Genomic DNA, 18,116 nt, shown 5'->3' with positions numbered 1-18,116 from the left:
AGCATACAGCTGTGTGTCATGTGTGATTAATTTCCATATTTCAGACTATTAAAACTGTACCTTTTAATATTTTTTTTAGTATCAGCTTTCATTTTGAGAAGAACAAATAATGTCAGCCCAAAATGAAAAGTAGGGGTGCTCTGAAGTTTTTTTTTAGCATGCTTTAAAAGGTGATGCTCTGGTCCAAAAGTGCTGAAAATCTAATTGTGTCTTCGTTACTTCATTGAAGTGTACACAAGAGCCCCTGTCATTGCTGTAGTTGTCAAGATGCCAACATATTCAAGATAAAAGCATTCTTTCTTTTTTTTTTCTTTTCTTTTTTTTTTTTAACTGCCTAATAAGCAGGAGGACTGGATCCGGTGTTCGCTGGCCATTGCATGTCACTGCTGCCTACTAGATTTTAAATACGTTGTGTAGTCATCATGGTGTAAGTATGAATGTCAGTATGATGCCAATGTGCAGGTTTTATCTGAACATTCTAGAAAGACAAGGTTAGTAGAAAAAGATAAAGAGTTCTACAGTGAAGATAAGATTCTTGATAAGTTTTTAACTTGTAACTTCCCAACTTTTTGTGATACTTGAATTTTTAGGTTATTCTAGGAGAATGCTGTGTTATAAGTAGCTTTTGCTCTTTTGAAACAAGGACTAGATTATCATAATCACAAGTTATGATAATAACTAAAACTGATAAACTACAAGGAAGATTTAATTTAATATGCCAAGGAAAGGGTAGTACAAAAAAAGGTGTTTGAAACTTTTTTAATTTGCTGGTGTGATTTGGAAGCAGCTCTTAATTTGTGTAGTGTGGTCATTTTCTAGTGTATTCTGTTAATTAAAATTCAAGAAGCATTTTCCTGTTCCCTGGCTTAACTCAAGTTTTTGCTGTGCTTTTGTTCAGTATCTGAATAGATGTTGTTGAAAGCCAAAGTGTAAGGGAGAACTTTTCAAAGACGGCATGACTCACTGAGCGGTGAGAAGATCACAAAGTGTACGGGCATCTGTGTTCACAGGACTATTTTAAACTGACTTTTCAGTCAGAGGTAAGCGTGAAGTTTTTTAACTGTTGAAAAATGTGCAGTAACTTTAATGTAAGGTACTCAAGATATTTTAACAGATTGCAAGCAGTGAGATGAACAGAATGGGGCTAAACAAACAAGCAACATGGTTGCTATTGGACAAGTTAGAAGGAAATTGCTGAAGCTGAGTTACTGCGATTTTGTGAGCTCATTGGTGTCATGGTGAAGTCTGTCATTTCAGATGTCTGGTAAAATCAAATGCAATTTAACATCTAGACATGTTTTAAAATATTTGTCTATCCCACAGATTAAAAAAAAAAAAAAAGAGGGGAATTATTTGATTGTAGGGTTACCTCAAATTACATCTCCAAAGATGTTTTTTAGATCTTACCATAAAAGTCTGTTGAGTTTGTGTGTAGATACACAAACTTTCATTTTGCTGGTATTTATACTGTATTATTATGATGTATTATTGTGAACCGTGGCTATACAATATAATTTAGTTACTGAGTGCAATTAGTTCCTGGTAAGCATGTATACTTCAAAATATAAATACAGCTCTGTACTTATTTTTACTTGTTTGTTCTTCTTAAATAGAAAAAAAAAATAATTGGGCACTATATCTGAGTATATAAAGAAACTAAGTTAGATTTTTGATCTTTCTTTGTCCTCTGCATTGCCGTTATTATTTAGGTGCCTTTACAAAGTGTTATGACCAGGGAAGAAGGTTACAGAGAAGAATTCAGCTATGACAGAATGCCAACTTTGGAGCGGGGAAAGCAAGAGAATGGAAATTATATACCGGATATCAAGTCCAGTGACCTTCAGCTATCAAAGAGGCTGCACCCTTGCTTTATTTACAGAACATGGATCTTTTCCTTGCTGATGGGTGTAAGTACATTACAAAGAGTAAAAATTAAGAATTGTAGGGGAGGTTCTCTTATCTGTCCTGTTTCAGATCATTTAGGAAGTCATAATTACACCATTGATAGGACTGAATATAAATATTTGTATGGAAAGGAACATACTTAGAAAACTTAAAATGTAACTTTTAATAGACTAATAATATTCTTTGGAGTGTTTTGCAGTAACTAAATATGCTTCATGAAGGCTGATTTTTGTATTTAACATTAAATGAAGTAAGTGTGGTAGTTGTAAATATCAACCGTTATTTATGAATTAGTAATGCCTCTTTGTAAAGTATGTAAATTATCCTAATCACATGCCTTCTTTAAATTTTTATTTAAACTATTGAGAGTACTTGCCTTGATAGCATTTTGACATTAAAAATGCATGCAGTATTTAGTTGTCAAATTTTGCTTTGTGTTTTCATAAAGCTATGGACTTATTTGATAGAATTCTCATGTAATGACTTATGTTTCTTACATGAACATCATAGTGATATGAATTGTTCTAGCACTGGTAGAATCATTGGACACTGATCTTGCACAAGCATCATGTTACTCCATGTTCTAGCCAAGTTAATTAAAGCTTATTATAGCAATTACAATTAAGTCTTCTTCTTCTTAAGTCTTTTTTTTTATATTTTCTATGAGTTGGTATGTTTTAAAGAGTAATTTTTGTGAGAGCTGAAACATTTCACTGTTTATAGGGTAATTAATCATTTTTGCAGAGTGAATAAAAATACTGCTTTACTTTCATGGAAACAACTGAATGCTTTTTTTGTTCTGACAGTCTCTGTAACGTGGCTTTCCTTTTGGATGTACGGTTACACAAAAAGAACAAAATAAGAACTGACTTTCCTTGCATTAACTTTTCTCAGCGTATGTATGCTAGGCAACAGAAGTTCCATGGTGATCAGAACTGTGTTCATGGTGTGGTTGCAAACTATAGAGTGACATTAGAGTGGCTAGCAATGACTATTCTTGTGCAGGAACACAGTGAGTTTTTTGATGAGAACTTTTTAAAGACATCAGAAATCTGCAGCTTGAAAAAAATGCCCAAATAATAAAGAACAGCTGTTCTGTCCCCCATCTTTCCCAACCTCTTTGAAAGAATGTCTACTCAGAGCAGAAAGAAAAATTGTTAGTAGAAGATACTAATCATTTGATGCTGAAAGTTTAACCCTAATTGTGGGCTAATTCCTAATGAATGGAATGATTAGGAAGGGAGCAGCAGAAGTTGAGCATTTATGTTTGTGCCACTGAACCAAAGTGGGAAGGGAGTTTGGAGGGAGAAAGGAGTGCGCGTAGAAGTACCTTAGTCAGTATATCCTAATACTATTTTTGTTACTATTTTCTTGTCGGTAGTTGCCCGTCTGCCCATGTGAACTGTGAATTTTGGTAGAGCCAAGCAGAGGATGCAAAGTAGAGGCTTACTTATGTTTTCTGAAACTTTTTTTTTTTTAATGTTGAACCCTGTGCAATTACCTTGTGATAATTTCCTTAGGTGTTTGTCAAGTCAGGACACAGTACCTGATTCAGACATGCTTGTTTGGTATTAAGTCTTGGTAACCAGTGAAATGTATTCCTCAGAACTCAGCATGCTTAGATATTTTGCTTCAAAATTATTCACACAAAGGCTACATTACTGTCCATCAATAGCTCAGTTTGAAGGGAATTACTGATTTCTATCTTTATAGTGGTTTTGTTGTATTAATCCATGTTATTTGTTGCTTTGCAGACTTGCCTCCTTATTACCTCTGGGTTTTCACTGTATCTGGGAAATATTTTTCCATCTGAAATGGATTATTTACGTTGCGCAGCAGGTTCAGTAAGCATTCTTAATTATTTGCTGTGGCTGTTTGACAGCAAAAACAGTAAATGTTGTGTATTTATTTTCTTCTTTATTTCATCTTTTTATTATTAATTTATTTTGTGGAAAATTTATTTTTCTTTAACAGTTCATTAAATTACTTTTCAGGCCATGACTAAGGGAATAGCCATTTTCACAAACAGTGTTGTGCTGCCATTTTTGTTACCAGCTTACCATGGGCAGCCATTAATTATCTGCTTGAGTGGTTTTTCTGTGCCTTACTTGAAGAAAAATTTGCACTGTTACGCATTTGCAGAATTTGTTGCCTAAATGCTGTTGGAATGTATTTAGAGATATTACATTTTTCATGTACTTTGCCATAATACCCAAGTACTGAGGCAGACTGAAGAAGTTCCCTGTATTATTATTGTTTTCTTAACAAAATGTGAGTCAATCATATCTGACATTTTCAAAATCCACTAATTTTTACTGTGCATCTAAACCCTCATATTTGTCTTATGTTATGGTATCAGGCACTGGAATGGGCTGCCCAGGGAGGTGGTGGAGTCACCGACCCTGGGGGTGTTCAAGGAAAGACTGGATGTTGTATTGAGGGACATGGTTTAGTGAGAGCTATTGGTGATGGGTGGATGGTTGGACTGGATGATCTTGAAGGTCTTTTCCAACCTTGGTGACTCTGTGATTCTGTGATTCTGTGTATGTGATTAACTTACTCTTTAGGTCTTAGCTTATAAGATGAGTCTGATGTACTTGTTTTGTTTGAGACAGGATTCTGTTCTGTCATTACTATTTTGGCAACTTGACTTGTGGATTTAGTTTAAGTTAGGTGCAAGGCTAATGCTTTACACAAGTACCAGGAGTTCTGTGGGTGAGCTGTGGCTTATCTTTCTGTTAGAGACATTAGAATAATGCTGAAGCAGTTTTTGAAGCCAATGTCTTCGCTAAACTATTACACTATGCACCATTAATGTAGTTACTGAGATATATCTTTTTCTGCCTCAAATATGGTCTCTTTGAACTTTGTATTTACTGAGAATTTCCAAAGATCTCATAGATACAGAAGGTTAAGTGACAAATCAAGTTTATGTTGGGTTTGAATGGCTTGCTGTTGTTGAAGACGTATATGTTTGGGTGTCTGTATGTCGGCAGTGTGTTTCAGCTCTTCCTGCAGATAATGGCAGTGTAGTTGGAAGAGTCTATAGAGCTGTATATTCTACTGACTACTTAATGTCTAGCTTAGGAGGAGCAGAATTGCTCTTAGAATGTATTGACCATCTTGACTAGGAGTAGAATTCAGTTGTCTAAATGTAGTCACATTGTGTTTAGAGACTCTAGGGTGGTCAGGGTATAAATGTATCTATTCATGATGTTAAAGATGGGTCACTTAGGTGCTAAGGAAGTGCTGCCAAGAATTTTGAATTTCCATATTAATCTAATTATAGCGGTTCCATTGTTAAGCTGTCAGTGCTCAGACTTGTTAAAAGATAATTAGTGAAGAAATGCAACAGTTGTTACATGATTCATCACTTAACCTGAAAATCTTATCCGTAATTTTAGTTTAGTATATTCATGTTTTACTTATGAATATATTGTACAATTGCATACATGTGAAAAACAGAGTTGGATCCGTAATAGTAATATATCTAATGTGGTGAGGAACAACTGGGGCTTGAGAAATTGCTTTGTGAAACTTTTCCTTTTTGTGTGATTTTTCCATTTAGCTCTGCTCTTTTGTAGTGAAATTTTCCTAGTGAAACTAACAGAGGTCCTAGGCGTGATTCTTAAATTGTAATGTCTCAGCAGACTGGTTTTTACCAAGTTCTTCAGAAGAGTGTGGTTGAGATTTTAAACAACCATTACGTTGTCTTTTTAAAAGAATATGGAGGCCCAGTGCAGGAGTAGCTGTTCTATTCTTTTCCTTCTTAAAGATCTTCTAGAGTTAATTTAGCTAACAAAGGCATGGAATGACTCATGAGACTTCCATGCTTTCCTTCACGCATCAAATTGTGCTGGGTAGCTAGTCAAAAGTGAGGAATATGGAAACTTCTAGTAATCCTCAAGAACCAGTTGTAATTAATGAGCTCAGTGAAGGATGATGGTCTTTCCTCAGAGTTTCTATTTTCAGTTTGTCCAATTATTAACTGTAATATGTAATATTAAATCTGACTCAATTAAAAACACGTATAGAAAAATATATTTAATATTCTTTGTGCAGAATATCCCACTAGTTTTCTCTCTTAATTTTCCCAGTGTATTCCTTCAGCAGTTGTGAGCTTTGCTATAGCAAGGAATAAAATTAATGTGGTAAGTGTAAGATTTTTTTTGGCAATTATATCAATTATATCTTTTTTTTTTTTCCTCTGTTGTAAGATGAGAGAGAAACCCATTCTGAAACTTGTTTTACAGATACCCAATTTTCAGATTCTGTTTGTCTCTACATTTGCTGTTACAACAACATGTTTAATTTGGTTTGGATGCAAACTTGTCCTGAATCCATCAGCTATAAATGTAAGTTAATAGAATAATTGCTAATTAATGCAACATTTATCTTTGCTTCACAAAAAAAAAAAAAAAAAGTAATGACATAGTTTTCAGTCTACAGAGATCTTCTGCCAGTAACTTTACTTTTTGGAGTAAGACAAGACCTGAGAAATTGAAATCAGAAATAAAACCTCATGATACAGCTAACTTATTGGAGACGAGTATGACTTTCCAGTCTTATATTTTAAGTTCAGGAGTATGAATGAGATGTTGAAGGGTGATCCAGTTTTACCAATTGTCTTTTTATTTTTCTTTTGATTGAAGAAACTTCTTAAAACACTACTGTTTAAATTATTTGATGTTTTTTTCTGAAAGAGCATGATCAGAAGAACACTGAAAACAGTTTAGTACTTCACCTATAGATAAGGCAATTTTCAGGGTTAAATTATATTGAAATGGAAGTGTCCCAAGCAGTGGTATTGTATGACATCTTCAGATTAAGTATAATTCTTTCTTGGATCTTCTACAGTTTTGTAGTTTGTGTACAGTTTTGCTTCTGAAGTCACCAAGTAAAGAAAGTTTTGATGAATGTTTCTCCCATATATTGTCAACAAAGAGAAAGCAGCTGTTAGTATTATTTAAAATGCACTTATTTCATGTAGGGGAGAGTTCTCTGTTTTTGAATCACAGCTTTAACACTTGTCTTTGGTAGTCTAAGCCAAAAAGTAACATTATAGGGTTTTTTGGTTATGGTAAAATGTTCTGAGACCTCTATTCTATATAAGAATATGAAGTGTGTGAATAATTCTATGAAGTAATATAGCAGTAGTAGGTATTATTGCTAGTGTTGATAAATGCTCAGGCTATCACAGAACAGCTCAATACAACTATGTCAGACATTTTATATGAATATTAATGACAGACATCAGTCTGTCCCTGTAATTATGGTGCTTCCGGACCCAAACTTGAATATCTATTTGACACTGCACCGTACAGTGTGGCCTTGTCAGCATATCTTGGTACCAGGGCTACATGTCAAAACATTGTAGCGGGATTCAATACCCAAAAAAGCTTTTAAAATCTGCCAGCTATGACATTTTTCCAAATAAATAAGTATATATATATCATGAAAGGTAAATGTTGGAGAAAAACTTAGATTTGATCATCCCAGAAATAGGTTCACCATGAAGAAGCACTTAGTTCATGAACTGTGATTTACTCTGGTTGTTTAGATTTTTAATGGAGTTAGTTCTCCTTGAACTTTTGGTACTTTGTCCAATGGTCACATCTAACTACCAAATATTGTTTGGGGCTGTCACTGGAAAAACATGGTGCTTCTAAAGACTTACAGGGGGAGATCTACTCTCCCTAACTTGCACACCTCTAGAAGATTATTAAACCCACATAGAGTTCATATTGCCTCATGAAAAAAGGTAGATAAAGAACTGAAGAAAAATATTGAGTATTCCATTTGATGTATTCTTGTCTTGAAGATGAGCAATGGCAGAAGGAATGGCAGCATGTATATTTTTACATGGTAATGTAGTGTGTTAGACCTGGAAAAGTTGCAAAATCACATCTACTAGCACTAGGCAGAACGCAGAGCTAGGATTCTTGGCCCATTTCTTTGGAATGTGTTTTCATTCAGTATTAGGCATTGTATCGGACAATTTGCATTGCAGTGTAGAGTTTGGAAGCCTGTGGCCCTTTTTCTCTCCCAGTAGATTTCCTTTGCCTCACAGGCTAGTCAGGCTCCCTCTTTGTTTGTCTTCTCTCTGTTTCTATGAGTTTTTATGATTTGCTGCAGTGTTCTGGTTTCGTATGGGAGGTCCTGCAAAATGCAGCAGTACCCAGTACATCCCCCTTGTCATTAACTGCTTTTTGTGAAGACAGGGATGTACTGTTCTTCAGGCAGATCATTTCCAAAACTGAAATAAATATCTCTTTCTCAGATAAGTATTCTCAGTATTATGTAGACAACTAAGTGTTCTAGAAAATTCATCAAAAATAAAAAGTTTTTAAAAGTACCTAATCAACAGATACATCTAAATATCACAGAACGTAGATAGCTTGATCCTACCCTGTTTGTTACTTTTAATATCAAAGATGTAACTTATTTATGTCTGGAATTCCACTGGCAGATAAATTTCAACTTGATTCTACTTATTCTGCTGGAAATCTTCATGGCAACTACTGTGATCATTTCAGCTAGATCTACTGAAGACTGCTGTATGAGAAAGAAAGTAGGTATCCTGAAGTTAGAGTTGTTTGTTTTTTAATGTTTTTCTAAGTAACTTAAAAAAGTGTTAGATTTTTCCTATATTGTATGTGATACCTGGACAATGAATATTGGCTTCAGGTTTTTCTTTAAGTGCTTTTCCAAATCACACACTTGTTTCTGTTACTTCTTTTACCTATTACTGAAACCATTTCATGATTTGGTGAAAGCATTGTTTGCTAGACAAAGTCATACTGTAAACTGTCTTCCTTCAGTTACTGTGTCAGCAAAATCAGAAGGTTTTACATCAGATTTTCAGAAATCTTTCAGACTTTGAAAGACTAAGGAAGAAAGTAGAAAAGAGAGATGACTGTGTTTCACTGTTGAGTGGTGGTAGTATAACAGCTCATCTGGGACTACCTTGTTTATTTTCAATGTGATTGATGAAGTCTGACACTGTCAAGTATTGCCAAGTGTCACTTTTGGTTCTGATGGGCCAACCAGATGTTACATGCCACCTGTAACAGGATCTGTAACAAGTAACAAAATATAAAAAGAAATCCTTTATTTGCACATTTTTCAGTCACAGTTTTTATTTTCTTCTAGAATACCACATATGATAGTACCATTGTTATGAGTAATGTCAGCTTTCCTACCCGAATTCTGAAGTCATACTCAGTAAGTGCTTGTTTTCTGTCTTTATATCAATTTATTCTTGTATCATTCTAAGTGCAAAACTCCTTTAAAGTCAGAAACAGATTAATGTAGGTAAGCACTGAAAGAATTACAATCAGAAATATGAGGCGGATCCTAAAATGCTTCCTTTTAGAATATAATAAGATAAATAACTGCCATGTACAGTGGGAAAAAGATTACTTAATGACCTAAGGATAAATACTGTACACTGAACTGTTATTTAGTGGAGCTAATAAATGAGAGTATAAACATGCATAATGAAGCTGAACTTGCTTTCATTTAAGCCAGCTGGAGTTTTGCCATATTTTACATCTGCAGAACATTGACTTTTTGTATATCTAATAGCATAAATGCTTTTTTTTTTTTTTTTTCTTCCAGTGAGTTCTTTTCCACAGGCAAATAGGAATTTTGTTTTTTAAATGAACTATTTATAACTTGTATGCTCTACTTTGTTTTAGGTAATTGAAGTGATTATTGGAATTTCATCAGTATTTGGTGGCATAATTGCTTTAAATATGGATGTTCTAGTGTCAGGTCCATACCTTTCAGTAACATTCTTTTGGATCTTGGTTGCTGTAAGTAGTTCAAAATGAATGTACTCTTTTAAAACAGCATATTTCATTTTTCTTTCTCTTTTTCACTGTACTGGTATGTTTATTTGATCCTAATATTAATTGGAAATTTCTGCATTCCAAATAAATACTTCAGTATATCTAGTCTATTATGTAATTATCGTTCTACTTTGATTTATGAGACTCTGGTCCTTAAAACATATTGTGATACATTTTCAGTCCCCAGTAACATGGAAATGAGTAATAAGGGTTTTCAAGATATTCTAAGTGTTTTGTGAAACAATTCCTAGATTTTAGAGTATTTCAGGCTACAAAATAAAAAGTTGTGTTAAATTTTAGAGTGATAAATTCCTCAGGATATCACCTTTAGCTCATCAGAATTAACTGGATTAAAAGCCTGAGGCTGTGTTTGGTAATGGTTGTCACCAATAACAGCCTGCACCTAGGAACAGTGCCCTCGTAAAGAATGATGTGCTCTGCTTGCCAAAAGCTGAACAAGCTGAGAAGGATGACAATGAACACTAGATTTATATATGGTTCCTATGTCTGGAAAGTCCCTCTCAGGAAATGGAAAAAGATTGTAAACAACTTCAGCATGCAAAACTCACAATGTTCTGTGGGGTTCATTAGATTTTAAGGCGGAAACATCAAGTTTTGTGGTTAATATTTCGTTATGTGTAGGTTTAATGCATGATCCTCATTTAAATGTAAGCTAAATGAAGATTAGTTTTATCTCTTTAATTATTTGATTCACAGTACTGTCACTAAAAATATATGTGGTTTCATGTCTTTATTAAATTTAAGATATGATTTATGACTAGTGGGAATCACTGTTACACAGTTGTAAACTGTGTAATTTTCAAGTAGGTAAATCCTTATTTTGTTAGACTTTCTTATCTTGTATTCTATTTAGTGCTTTCCTAGTGCTATTGCAAGTCATGTGGCTGCTGAATATCCAAGTAAATGTCTGGTAAGTGTGTAAAGTCCTTGAATATTGCCATTAGAATATAATAATATTCATATTTGCCTGCTTGTTTGTACTTCTACAAATGTAACAGATGTACTGTGTAACAAGAGTGTAAGTTGATTTTTCTGAAAAGAAAGCCAGTCCATGGAATTCTAAGAACTGGTGCTTTTTTTGTTTGTTTGTTTTGTTTGTTTTATTTTTACTGGTTTCTTAGAAATGGATACTGCTTTATGGAAAAAAAATGCCTTGTATGGTACATGGAGAAATCCTTTCATGCTCCTGAGCTCGATCCCGTTCCCCTTCCATTATGTGCTATGCTTTCTGAAGGAAGAAAATTAGGGGTGCAGTCCATATAGGATCTAGAACCTGTTATAAACAAATTTCTAATCTATGTGACTAGCAAGAAAACTGAAGTTCTGTAAAGCACGTTTATTCCGAGTGTCCCAGATGTGTAGTTAATTCTCCTTAAAACATCTGCATGACTCTACAGTCATTCAACCATACTTAAATCAGTAATAATGCATGACCACAACAGAATTTGATCCTTTAGGATCATATTTGAATGAAAACTAAGCTGCTATTTTATTGTAATAAATTTGCCTCAAAGCACTCAGTTTGATTTGAATGGTTGTTTCAGATTTTAAGTCTGCAATATCTGCTGTTAATTCTCAGTGTTTCATACAAATTGAAAAAGAAGTGATACTTCTTTACTAGCTTTCTAAATTTGGTATTGTTTCCTCTATCTGCATTTGAAAGATACTTTTATAATTAGACAAAAGACCCATCACACTTCTTAAAAGGAAAATGAATTATAAAACAGGAGTGTTTAGGCTTGGAAACTTAGTCAAAGTTTGCTTCTGTATCTCCATACAGTAAATGGCTGTTAAGATTTATCTTGTATGTGTAATCTTACACTTCTGTTATGCTTGCTTAAGGAGATTTTTTGTTTTTGTCCCCATTTAATATTTATAATCTTGTTTTATTTAGGTTGAGGTCCTGATTGCCATTAGCAGTGTCACATCCCCATTGTTGTTTACTGCTTCTGGATACTTATCCTTCAGTATCATGCAAGTTGTTGACATCTTTAAAAATTATCCACCTGCTGTTAAAGTACGTATTTTTATGCAATTGGAAAATTAACATCTACCTATTAAAGTAGCAACAAAAGAATGAAGATATCTATGTCTCTATTTTTAGCAGTCTTATGATGTACTACTGTTGCTTCTGATGTTGATGCTGCTAATTCAGGCATGCCTTACTATTGGAACTGTAATACAGTGTGTAAATTACAAGACAAAAATGAAACTGCAGGATTCGTCCTGGACAGAATCACAGGTTAAAAAACAGGAGTACAGAACTACAGAGGTATGTATTTATAACCACAATAAAGTTTAAAAAAGTAGCACGAATTTGTAGCAAAGATGATAGACCTTGCATGACCATGTTCTGATAATAAAAAATCAATGAAATTAAATATTTTAAATGCTGGTAGAGGCTTTGGATCATGAAATGAGTTGTCAGTATAGTTGTGTCTTTTCAAGGGCTGTGAATTTCCAAGGGGAGTGAATTTGCTAAGCTTAGTTAGTTCTAAGTCCTCTGAACTGCAAATGAGAAGCGTTAGGTACGTTGAGCATAGAATCAACACTTGGAAAGCTGCATGAGTGGCTACCTTTGCTGGTCAGTTTGAACTAGTGAACAGAGGAGAGTGTCTGGAATCCCAGGGCTCTCCACGTCCTAACTATTCTACTAAAGTTGCCAATGAAGATCAAAATTGACATCCTCTGTTTCCTTTCTGCACTTAAGTGTTTAAGCCATCCTTTCAGTTACAGATATAGTAAATACTTTCATATAGCATGGTGATGCCAGTATTGCTGCTACCACTTTTCATGTGGCTTGAGTGCTCTTCCAGGGAATGGTGGAATCCAGATCATGTCAAATATGCACAGATTAACTACATGCATCTCCTAGCACAGCACAGCACATTTAGCCCGTAGGCTTTCCTCATTTCTTCTGAACAAAGCAAAGTGCTATATTAAAGAACAGGGAAGAGTAAGTCATGTTAACTGGATGGTTTCTGTATGGCCCAGCATTGAAAAGGCTGAGTGCTGGATTCAGTCCTTGCTCTAAAAGGAGCACCCACAATGAATCAGCACAGATAGAACTGCAGGAAGTACACAGTACTCAGCACTAGTACAGCTGTTACACAATTAGTAATAGAAAATGGAAGCTGTGGATTTAAGTGCCCTTCAGGCTGCTGAAGGCATTCAGTTTAAGTCACTGATCTTTTGGTTCTGTGACCTGAGAGTTATGTTCTGTATAAAAGATGGAACTCAGCAGCATTTCCACAGCTGCAAGTTACATTTTTTGAGCATAAGTGATGGCAAAAAGAAGCAATTTTTTCTAGAAAAGCAACATCTTATTATTTACCTCGTAGTGTTTAATCACAGGAATAATGTTACAAGAGAAGGTATAGTCTCTGTGGCTTTTAAGTAGTCTGCATTCTTAGGCAAGATCTTAATTTACTTGCATGTGTGTAGATGAATCTTGCTTCAGTTGCATTGTTTGGACTATTGCTAGTTATTACTTTGAGTTCAGAGATTTAGGTTGTAGAGCTTTTAAGTAATTATTTGACAAAAAAATTGACAAGACGCCTGAAGTTATGTGTTTAAAGTAGGAATTTCACCAAATTTCATTGGCCCAAATGTTTAAGTACTACACTGTTTACATTATCGTATTTGTCTGTTGTAAATATGTACCATACAGTATACAAAGCTTTACAATTTACAATATATACAGTATTGAGACTGTAGCTATGTTTATGTTCTCCCAGATTGTCCCACGTTTACTTGCTTTAAATTCTGTTTTTAACCAAAATGTTCTGTGTTTCCATTTGTTTGAAATTGGTTTACTTCTAGGTTTCCAATAATACCTTAAAGGATTTTGACAAAGACAAAGCCTGGAAAGCAGTTGTGGTGCAGATGGCTCAGTAGTTTGGATTCTGCAAATAAAGCCACTACAGTACAATCCAACCCAATAAATCTATTGTTGGAATTAAGGCTTAAAAACTTTTCAGTTCATAAACAGCAACATAGTTACATCAGTAGGAGCCAATGAATAACACAATAAATATTGCCTTTCTAATCATTTTGAAATATGATAACATTTTTAACAAATCTGTCTTTTCTGTTGGTATCTGCATCTTAGTCTTTCTTTTAAAGTTATCATTGGGGAAAAAAGTAATGACTCACACGCTGATAGCAAAATAAAATATGACTGTATGCAGTAGGCTTCATGTGTTTGCAAGAGATTGTAATAACTGCAGTTATGCAGTCAGTGTAACTGATAAATGCTTTTGTAAAGTTATGAATACAAATTATAATTGTTATTTCTGCTTATACTTCACTTTTGTAGGAGTTGTAAAGTTCTTTTTCATTTCGTTGCTTTTATATAAATAAAAGTCTTTGTTATCTGAAAGCTCAAGGGTATGAATTGATGTGCTAACTGTAGAGGTGAAAATAGAATAATTTCTCAAATTAAGCTTCATCTTCTGACTTTAAAGGGAGAAAGGGAGTTTTGCTGTCCAAAATCAAAGTAAAAGTAAAAAAAAACCAAACAACAAACAGATACAGCCAAATAAGCAGAGATACCACTGATAGGAGTTTTTTCACACCTGAAAATGTATGTTTGGCATGTTATTTTTCATTTATTTCTTTTCCTTACTATCTTTAAAACTTAAAGGATGTAGTTGCTCTTCAACGTGAATATCCTCCATTCAGATTGCCTTTACCTCCTATGTGAATTAAGATTGCCTTTACCTCCTGTGTGAATTAAGATTGAATAGATTATAAACAATATAAATTTCCACATTGATAGACTTTTGAATTTACATTGGGTTAGCTGCAAAGTGGTGGGGTTTTTTTTTTGGTCTGTTTTTTTTTTCCTGTTTGTTTTTGAAAGATAGAATGCAGAAGTTCATTCTTTCTCTTTGAATGTGCACCCAAATCATTTATTCAGAACATGGTGAAAAGCTCTCCAATTTTGGAGAGGGGAATTGAGGAAAAGATATGTCTGGGTGAGGGTTGGAGCCCTTCAGGTATGTTAGTATGTTTTTTTGTTTGTTTGTTTTTAGGATAGCTGATGATAATTTTAGAATTTTAATATACAGAGAATACTCTTTCAAGTTTAGAGCAGTGCTTCTTAAGAACACACATACAGAAATCTCTCCATTCACATAAAAAAGTGGGTTTTGGCCCAGGCTAATGCATCATCAACCAGAGGATGCTGCTGCTGTTTACTGGTCCTCGTGGGAACATTTTATCAACAAGGCAAATAAACAATACCATCTCTGCTACAATCTTACAATTGAAGGGTTTGAATGCATCTCAGCTGCTGGCTTTCTTGTATGTGATAAAGTGCCTTGGATAAAGTAAATCTGTGCCTAAAAGAGATATCTTTTTTGTGAACTGATGTTTGGCTTTGATTATGCAGAAGGTAAGATCTAATTAGATCTTCTATTATTGAGCAGTGATTGAGAAGAAATTAGTAGTAAGTGACACATGCTTAACGAATCTGCTTTCCTCAGAAGGTCCTGCTTACAAGGCACTGAGCTTCTTTAGTCTCTTTTTGCGTCAAATGGTTTGAGATGCTCTTCCTAATGATAAGAATCTTTTAAACTGCCACTGATTTTGGGTGTTCTCTCAGGAATGATCAGGAAGAGCCTAATTATTACAAAGTGTAATACAGTTTGTTTACCTTTCCTTTGGGAAACTGAAGTATTTTAATGAGAGGTGAGGAAAAAAGCATTCATCTAAAATAAAGAGGAAACTAAATAGACTATGGATACTAGTCTGCAAGTGACTTATTTTATGCAAGAAAGAAAATCATCGAAGTAGGAGGAAGACTTTTACACCATAACCAATGTAGGGCTGGCAGTTGACATGAAAAGGCTTTTTCAGGCTTCCCTATAAATCTCACTCTGTGGTCAGATGCATTTGTATCTCAAAGCAACAGCCCCTGCTGGCCCCTTCTACCCCCAGACAAGTGATCTGCGTGTTGGAGTTTGCCACAGTAAATCTCTTGATTGCTTGTAGCGTTCATTAGGGTGTGCTTCCACAGCCCAGCAGGCAAGCTGTGGGTGCACACACCCATGGAGCAGCCTGTGGATGTCCCAGTGGCAGCAGCCAGGTGGATGCAGGAGGTTCTGGCTGTGGTGAGCCTCACAGCCCTGCTGGCTGCAGGTAGGGTGGGAGCTGCAGGCCAAGCCACTGTGGGTCTGTCTTGGGAAGCTCCTGTAAAGCGCGTTTGAGTTTTCTTTGTATAGCTCCCTAAAGAACTTGGATTCAGTCTTGACAGGAAGGAAACAGCTGCTCAAGAGATGATTTTAAAATATGGAGAAGGCCCTGGTATAACCTAAGGTTGGTTCTTCCCATGGAAATAAGGTGTCTTCTGGGTATATTCTGGACGTGAAGCGATACACCACAGTTAAAAGCTACCCGCAGTTTTTAAGATTGCCAAAGCAAGGATTGGAAGAAGATTTCCAGTGTGTTTGAGAGGCTTAGTATTTGCCGTAAACAACTCATAGGTGCAGATTTACTTCTTTGGCACATTTAAGCCCAGTCAGAAATCTACAGTCGGACAAAACCAAGGGACAAAAGTGATAGCTCCCTCTAGCGGCAGCTTGCTGACAGAACACTGTGCCGCGTTGCAGGGGTCCTGCTGGGAGTCTTGATGGAACTGGAACTCAATGGAATGATCGTTATGTACAGCTGCTGTCTTACCAGGAATTAAGGTCCTAGTTTAAAAAAAAAAATAAATAAAAAATAGTCCTAGCTAAAATAAATAAATATGGCTGAGGCACTTAGCTTTTTAGATCTTTCCTATCATTCACATCCAGCAGCGGAAAGGGGAGATTTGTATGAGATGCCTGAGCTGATGTAACCCAGCACTGAGATGGGTTGTCTCCTCTGGCCTCCTTCCTTATGCTAGCAGTGACTGGTATCTGACTATACTTACAGAAATTTATCAATTAAAGAAAAAAAAAAAAAAAAGAATACTTTTCTGCTGTTTTAGTCAGCCAGCTTAAGACACTGAAAAACTCAATGGCCCTCTTTAAAACTTTAGATATGACTTCAGTGGAAGTAGATCACCAGCATATTTGTTTTTAGTGCCTCTTTTCTCTCTCCCCATCACATTCCTTACCTATGGTTTGCACAGTCATGTGCACCATCTCGTTTCCATTCCCTGTTCCAAAAGTCAGACTTGTATGTGATCCATACCAGGAACTGCAACTTATGACTGACCATACAATTTGTGTTGGTAGATCACTATCAATAGAGTTAGATGTGTTCTCTAAATAAGAAACTGGCATGCCTTGTGACCTGTGTTTTGTGTTTCTGAAGAGTATCCATCTGATCAAAATAATAAGATCTAAATTAGTTTCAGAAACTGAATTAGTCAGGCTTCTTTGGCGACTGGTTTGGTTTTATAATATTTTCCTGTTTTTTCAGATGCTAGAAGTACTAACATTTGTATGTTACTGACTGGGAAGTCCTCCAGGGAGAAGCTGACAGCCTGAAGATTATGCAAGTGTCATTCATTTTATGAGTGATTGTATCTTAGGTATGCATCTTCAAAAGATGAGATTTGGATTATTTTTTTTCCCTAAGTTTGTGTTACCTGTCTAATGCTGAACTGCTTCACTATAAACTTTTTCTGCCTCTGGGAAAACATCCGAGGAGTGAAGTAACAAAGCTGGGTGTGATGATGAATCAGATTTGTGCAGAAGGAGAACCATGCTAGCTTTAAGTGATGAAGATGAAAAAATTTGTATTGGCCAATTAATTTCAAATGCGTATTTTGTTAATATCAAATTAGGAACATCAAATATGATAAAAAAAAATATTTTTCGTACATCCTTTTTCAAGACAGGAGAGGTCTCCCAGTATAAAATATCCTGGTGAAATGCATATTGGAGCTTTCCTCAGAGTATATTTTTGAACTTTTTAAAAACAAATTTACCTTTCCAGGTCAGTGTTCATTCTTTCAAAAATTGCACCTCTTCAGTGAACAAGTTATAATTTTTTCTTTCCATCCTGTGAAGATAAACTATTACAGGAAGAGAAAATATAAAACAAATACTTTATTTTTTGAAATGTGAATGATTGTCCCTTGAGTTCACTCATTTTTAAAATCTGATACAACTCCTAATCTGAGAACTCCTTATACATGCATGTTAGGAAGTGGCCATTTCTTCAGAGGGCAGACTTACAGGTTTAAACTGGCTCTGTGCTTTTCTGTTCTACTTCTTGTGGTCTGTGGAGGCAGAAATCCAAATATCCAGTGTTTTGGGGGATTCTCGTATCAGGAACCACCCAGAAATGGTTGCCCAGCACTGGTTGCTTTCAGAAGCCCCATCAGAGGGGAGATGCTAA

At 35.2% G+C, this 18,116-nt stretch overlaps 1 protein-coding gene across 2 annotated transcripts; it reads left to right on the top strand.

Moving 5' to 3' along the window:
• Positions 1–1,716: 1,716 nt before the first annotated feature.
• MLC1 (modulator of VRAC current 1) lies at positions 1,717–14,045 on the top strand. Of its 2 annotated transcripts, XM_019612135.2 has the most exons (11): positions 1,717–1,907; positions 3,660–3,749; positions 6,003–6,056; positions 6,159–6,260; positions 8,375–8,476; positions 9,058–9,129; positions 9,606–9,722; positions 10,633–10,689; positions 11,674–11,796; positions 11,884–12,051; positions 13,602–14,045. In XM_019612135.2, the coding sequence occupies exons 1-11, from the start codon at positions 1,728–1,730 to the stop codon at positions 13,674–13,676; spliced, it is 1,140 nt and encodes a 379-aa protein (XP_019467680.1). In that variant the 5' UTR covers positions 1,717–1,727; the 3' UTR covers positions 13,677–14,045. The 2 variants fall into 2 exon arrangements, with proteins under 2 accessions (XP_019467680.1, XP_085072923.1); XM_085216797.1 differs by having other exon boundaries at positions 6,003–6,260.
• The last annotated feature ends 4,071 nt before the right edge of the window (positions 14,046–18,116 follow it).

Source organism: Meleagris gallopavo, chromosome 1 (genome assembly GCF_905368555.1).
Source record: "Meleagris gallopavo chromosome 1, MGAL_WU_HG_1.1, whole genome shotgun sequence".
In the NCBI taxonomy this organism is placed as follows: Eukaryota; Metazoa; Chordata; class Aves; order Galliformes; family Phasianidae; genus Meleagris; species Meleagris gallopavo.
This window is presented reverse-complemented; position numbering and strand designations above follow the sequence as displayed.

What these genes read in the sequence shown, in the direction of transcription:
- MLC1 (XM_085216797.1), top strand. Translation starts at nt 1,728, where the DNA reads ATGACCAGGGAAGAAGGTTACAGAGAAGAATTCAGCTATGACAGAATG. An exon ending in TCTTTTCCTTGCTGATGGGT is followed by an intron (nt 1,908 to 3,659) that starts GTAAGTACATTA and finishes GTTGCTTTGCAG; the next exon opens with ACTTGCCTCCTTATTACCTC. An exon ending in GAATTCTGAAGTCATACTCA is followed by an intron (nt 9,130 to 9,605) that starts GTAAGTGCTTGT and finishes ACTTTGTTTTAG; the next exon opens with GTAATTGAAGTGATTATTGG.